The sequence below is a fragment of the Schistocerca gregaria genome, chromosome 1 (assembly GCF_023897955.1).
Source record: "Schistocerca gregaria isolate iqSchGreg1 chromosome 1, iqSchGreg1.2, whole genome shotgun sequence".
Classification (NCBI taxonomy): Eukaryota; Metazoa; Arthropoda; class Insecta; order Orthoptera; family Acrididae; genus Schistocerca; species Schistocerca gregaria.
In genome coordinates this window covers 436035575-436041769 of record NC_064920.1, presented here as the reverse complement: position 1 = coordinate 436041769, position 6195 = coordinate 436035575, and the positions used below count along the sequence as shown (strand labels likewise).

At 37.9% G+C, this 6195-nt stretch overlaps 1 protein-coding gene across 2 annotated transcripts in view; it reads left to right on the top strand.

Moving 5' to 3' along the window:
- The first annotated feature begins 1458 nt into the window (after nt 1–1458).
- The window catches only part of LOC126351382 (leucine carboxyl methyltransferase 1), a 75222-nt gene continuing 70485 nt past the window's right edge, over nt 1459–6195 (top strand). The window contains exon 1 of one of the 2 annotated variants that reach the window (XM_050002598.1): nt 1459–1813. In XM_050002598.1, the coding sequence (XP_049858555.1) occupies nt 1610–1813 (204 nt within the window). In that variant the 5' untranslated portion in view covers nt 1459–1609. The remainder of the gene's footprint in view (nt 1814–6195) is intronic. The other variant, XM_050002599.1, reaches the window with a different exon arrangement.

Here is a 6195-nt window from a genome sequence, read left to right as displayed (position 1 = left end):
CTTAGCCGACGAATGACGGTTTTGCTCAAAGTTTTCCGAATTTGTCGTGTGTTGACGAATGGATGGTTTTCACTGGAGCGGCATATCTGCTGATCCCGAGCAGCTATTGCTTTCCAGCGATCACCAGTATGAGGCCATTTGATCAGGTTACCATCTGCTTCCTTTCGTCTGATCCACATTGCAACGGTCGACTTGCGAAGACCCACGGTCCTTGCTAAACAGGCACTTTAAAATCTTTGTGTATGTAGCACCCTTTTATGCTTCAATCAAGAGACATTTAGTGTTGACTGAATCCTCTGTTGCGTATAACATATGCTGCGAAAACATTGCTAGCAGGAAAGACTTATTACTATTCTTGCAACGTCCATCCCAATAGCTGAGTGGTCAGCGTGACGGATTGCTGTCCTACAGGCCCGGGTTCGATTCCCGGCTGGGTCGGAGGTTTTTTTCCGCCCTGGGACTGGGTGTTCTGTTGTCTTCATCATCATTTCATCTCCATCCGGTGCGCAGGTTGCCCAATGTGGCGTCGAATGTAATAAGACCTTCCCTACAAGGGGCCTCCCGGCAAATGACGCCAAATGCTCATTTCCATTTCCATCCTTGCAAATGCTAAACAGAATTTGTACAACCGGCACTGACTCAAGTAGAAGCAGTTTATTTTGTGATTTTGCTTATTTTTTTATCACTATTGTATTGTTTTACCTTATTTTCGTGGCGGATTGCAAATATTCTGTAATGACTTGGGTATTTGTTACGTTGACTGTTGTTTCACATGGGATATTACATCTAACACTGACACTTTCACTGCATGTAAATAAGAACATAAATTAATTAATCAATTTTCAACAAATAACATTCTGTTACCTGAGGAACTGAAGTCAGTTATTTTTGATATTGTTCGCTAACTAGGAAAAAAAACAGATATTAGATAAGGTAAACAAGCTATATATTCCTTTTTGTGTGTATTCATTTTCGCTAGACAATAAACTTTGTTTTGAAAGGTTGTTTCACTCCTCAGCATTTACCGTGCAAACTTGATCAAAACATTGTAAAGTTTACTTCCGCCGTTAATAAATTGTTTATTACCGCTAGTTCGGTAATTCTTGTTTTATATTCTGACTTTTTGTATCAAGGATAATGTCTTGTAACCTCAATTTCACCGTTCGCTACTGGGCTAAGAAAACTGACGTCACGTTGTGTTCCGTGTAGATTGAACGCTCCACCATTTGACGATGATGTCCGTCGTTTGGTCCCGCTGACGTCTAGAAAAATCGGCCCCTCTTCATTTCTGCGACGTCCCATCCCCTTCTGTGGGAACCGACGTCGCTATCAAGCGTGAAGCGAGACGTCGTTGAAGGGCAAGCACTGCACATTTGTCCAGAGATTACTGCATTCTACTACAGAAATATCTGTCTTGTATTCCAAGACATTCATTATGTATGTCTGTGGTCGTATTGGACTGTGATTGTACTCAGTTCAAAGTGCTGTTGTAATATAGCTCTTTGACTGTACTTGTTTGTGTACAAAGGTAATATCTGTGAATGCGTGTAGTGGATGAGACTGGGAAGGGTGTCCAAACAAACAACTAACTGGACACCTCGAAAGAGAAATGTCACAGCCTGGTTGTGAAGCGGTTCAAGCAACAAATGATGATGCTAGCGAATGTAAACGTTGTGCTGTAAAACTGGGATATTGGGATGATCCATATATTTCATTGTTTGTGCGCGGTACAGAGAGAAAAGCTCCAGAAATCAATCGTGGCTACTTTGCGCGCACCAAAGGTGTGGGGATATTTATCGACAAATTTTTAAAGGTACTGATTGAAAAGACATCTGAAAAGTGTTTGTAATCATTGTGACATAAATTTTGATCGTACTTTTCTTTTGTAACTTGGCTAAATTTGCACATTAGAAAGCTGTTATCGATTAAGCGGCTTGTGTACGACTATATTATTATCGCCATCCGAAATAATTGTTAGTACCGACAGGGAGTGATCATTTTCAGCACTGCCGATGGCACGTTTTCGGTGAAAACGGCTGTAATGCTCAATTGAATTTAAATTATCGTTACGGTAAATTCAAACATTTCATCGAATCCTACAGGTTTTCGGAAAGTACTCGCTCTGTTATACTGTGTAGATACTAGTGACAATATTAATAGCCCATGCACCTCGTTTACTTTCACTACATTATGTTCCATACTGGCAATCACGAATAATAAATGTATTTTCAGTGATTGTTATCTCGTTTTCTTATTATGAATGTTGTATGCATTGTTCTGTAAAGCACAACAAGGAAATGGTTAGGTTTAGATTTGAATTAGAACTCACATTTATATAGTTGTGGCTGGCAGTGAATCTACAGTAGACTTTGATTAACTGATTATTGCATTAAGCATTTGGATTTACGATTAATTGTCGATGGCATTAATGTATTTGTTTGCTTTTTACGCAGCATGTGATTCATTTTTTAATTGAAATATTGCCATTGCAAGTACCCACAGTTTTTAGTGTAGATTTTAGTTACATTTCGACACCTTCTCATTGTTATGTTCACTTATTGTTAAATCATTTGATGGAAAATGACATCTTAAGATTGCAACATGTAAGTGCTTATGCAAGTGGCGTATGTGGTACCTATGAGTTCTCTGCACTCACACAGTGGACATATACCATTGACCCACTGGTCATCCAAGTATGTCTCAATTTTACTCATGAGCATAGTAAATAAGGTGACCACATTACAAAATCTGATTATAGTGAATGGCGAACAGTACGAATCACATTACTGATTATGAACATATCTGCTGCTGGAATAAAATGTGCGTGCACACACACACACACACACACACACACACACACACACACACACACACACACACACACACACACACACACACACACACACACAAGGGGAGAGAGAGACGTGGCAAAATGTAGCCTTATTCCAGCTGTATAAGGCGTTATAATGTGTGGCAGAGGGCATTTTGTGTACCACTGCCCCTCCTCCTGTACCAATCGTGTATGTTTCATGGGAAGAACAATAGATAACAAGCCTCCAAGTGGGCTCAAATCTGTCTGATTTTATCTTCATAATGTTATCGCGAGATATGCGGAGACGCAAGCAGTACATTGATCGACTCTTTTAAGAACATACATACATGGGTTTTTAATTGTAAACCAAACTATGGTGGAGAACGCCTCTGTTGACACTGGAATTGGCCAAGCACCTCTGATGCTTTCACACCACCAAAAAAACCTATAACGTTTCCGTAAGTGTGATTTGTTCCAAGGAAAGTGTATAGGTAAATGCTAAAGAACACACAGACATATGGCATAGTCCATATCAATTCAGGCAGGCTAGGAAAAAATCTTACCTTCATAGTCTCGGATGTTTTAACATATGGGGGATTCCATTGTCACGGGTGGGACAGTTGCACTATGTTTTTCATTAGTCGGATGCTGATATAACATAAAATATAAATAGAAATAAAGATTGACTGGTTACCATACAAATAATTGTTTTACCTTCCCTTTAAATTTGAATGTCAGAAGTTTACAAATTGAGCTGTTGTTCATCTTTAAAACTTTGTCACGGGTGGGACAGCAAATAGACTTAGGCTTGAATAACCACCAACAATTTAAAAGAAATCTGTGATTTATGCACTTAGTTTCTTTTGAAAATATTGAATTCACTTTTATAAAACAATTCTCTACATGACATAATATCAATAAATATTAGGTTAGTAATAGTTACAATAATTGCAATCAAAGACTGTCATGGGTGAGACTCGTGTGAAGTACAATCTGTTTTTCTTAATTTAAACTGATTTTATCATGTCGATTAGCTATGAATCAGTAGGTAACATATATTTAGAGGGCACTTTAAGTTGTAATAACTTTGTAGAACATAATATAAATTTTGGTATAGTATTAGTTTACAGTTCTGAGTACTTAATTATTTCAATTGAAGAATGTACCACTTCAAAAAAATAAACACTTGACCTCTCGCCCACTTTCAAAAACGTCTAAATTGCCGGGAAACTCATAACATAAGGTGCCCCTAACATGTTTGACATTTGGATTCGGGAGAATAGCAAGAACTTGTTTAAACTCTATGTAGGATACATCCTGCTTGTCAGCTTTGAATACCTTTGCTGAGTCCCCAACAGATCGCATACACATAATCTGTATTACCCCACTGTCTTCTACACTTCTCTGTGCAATTGCAGCATATCTATATGTAGTGGATTTCTTTCTTGCAGTTTGGAACTCAACTAAAATAAATGTTCCTGGCATGATTTGTTCCACAGTTAGTTCTGAACCTGTAACTTCTAGGGTTACATCAGGATATGATTCCTCATCACTCATCTCAGAATCTTGTCGATTATTGAATATTTATTGGGTGAAAGTGGAAAAACCTCCACTTTCTCTAAATCTGATTTTAGGAAAGTTGTACCACATACTTGGTTACAGGTATTGTAACTGATGAAGTAGTGCTTGTTGCGAATGTCTTTTATTTTTTTAACAGCTTTCCAGTGTCCATCCAGAAGGTCTCTGTTTTCATCGATATGATCTTTTGTCAAAAGAAGAAAGCTTATTCCAGAAAGATGATTTGGCACAGTCTAAAAATTCCTGTGCATTGCTGATGATGGCTTTTCTTTGCTTAACTTTATTATTCCAAACAGTCCTTTTTGTTACAGCTCCAATGCCATCCACTGCATCTTTTCCATGTGTGTTGCAAAGAAAAACCATGCTCTAGACACTCCAAAGTCTTGCATCGTGTAGCTGAGTTTAGAAATGGTGAATTTGTTCTTAAATTGACCTGCGCAACCATCAGAAAAAATTCATATTGATGTCGAATTGGGAAGCTCTTGTTTCAGCTTACTTATAGTCTTCAAACATGCATAAACTGAGTACTTGTCATGGCACAGTTCATCGCTCACAGTTGAAAATGACTGTAGCTCTGTTTTCATCCAAACACAAATAGTGACCACTGTAATCTGTGTATGACTCCAGTGGGCACTTTGTATCTCACCTTATGCCAGTGCTACATAGTTTTCTGCAAAATCTATTTGCAACATCACTTCATCACTAACTGATGCTTTCACAGTCTTGAAAGCTCCAGATTGCATCCTTTTGACAAAGAAGTGCTCCTTGAATGTTTTTAGTTGAGACTGAAGTACAGAGAGAGCTTCACAAAGTGTTCCCCTGGTAGTAGTCTGTTTAGGGTGACACTCATGTTCGGTCCATTTTCTCCAAGATACTATGTCGCACAGATCAAACTTTCCATCTATTAATGTGTGTAAATTCATGATGCATTTCTTGCATTGACTTGTTATGCATATTTCACATTCTACATCACAGCAAACAAGATTCATAAGGTGAGTGTGAGTTGCAGGGAAACTAGCTATTTTTGTGAATTGCTTCAATGATGAAGTTGAAGTTAGCATGATATCTGCAGACGCATACATTGTGAGGCATTTGAGACATTAGAACAACATTTTTAGGCCGCAACTCGTAGAATTTTGAAATCTTGATATCAATATCTGAATTGTCTTGCTTAAAAAGAAAAATTGCTTCCTTAACTGTCATATTCATGTAACATTTCTGCAAGCTATTTTCCCAGTTTCATGGTCTACAATAGACTTTACAGCCTTTACACCAGGTGTCTGCCTGCTGATTTCATCATTTGTGTTAAAATTTTGTATTTTGAGCAGATTATCACCTGTAAGTTTACGAGGCGTTTCCTTCACTACTGGGAAAATCTGCTTTACTACCGTTAGGTAAGCTTTCACTTACAAGCTTTTTCATTACTGTTGATTTTTTCGAGGGGCTTGAAGGAAGCACCTACTTTACCTGACAAACAGCTTTACCAAGGGACAGAGGACATTTATATCATCCTAACTGGGAAATACAGGTATCAGACTGTTTAAGTCTGTACTTCCTTTTTCTTTCAGCTTCCTTCTTTCGATATTCCAATAAAGATTTTTCACTGGAGGATACCTTCAGCTTCATATTTTCCCTTCTTCTTTTATCCCGCTCTATTTTTCTGTATGGACGTTGCACTTGCTGGTATCTTTCTTCAGTTTTTCTCTAAGTTTTGTCAAACACTCTGCTGATGTTGTTTTCCCCATTTTGTGAATAAATAGTAAGTTTTTAATTAGTGTAAACCATCAAAGCACTTGTTATATCAA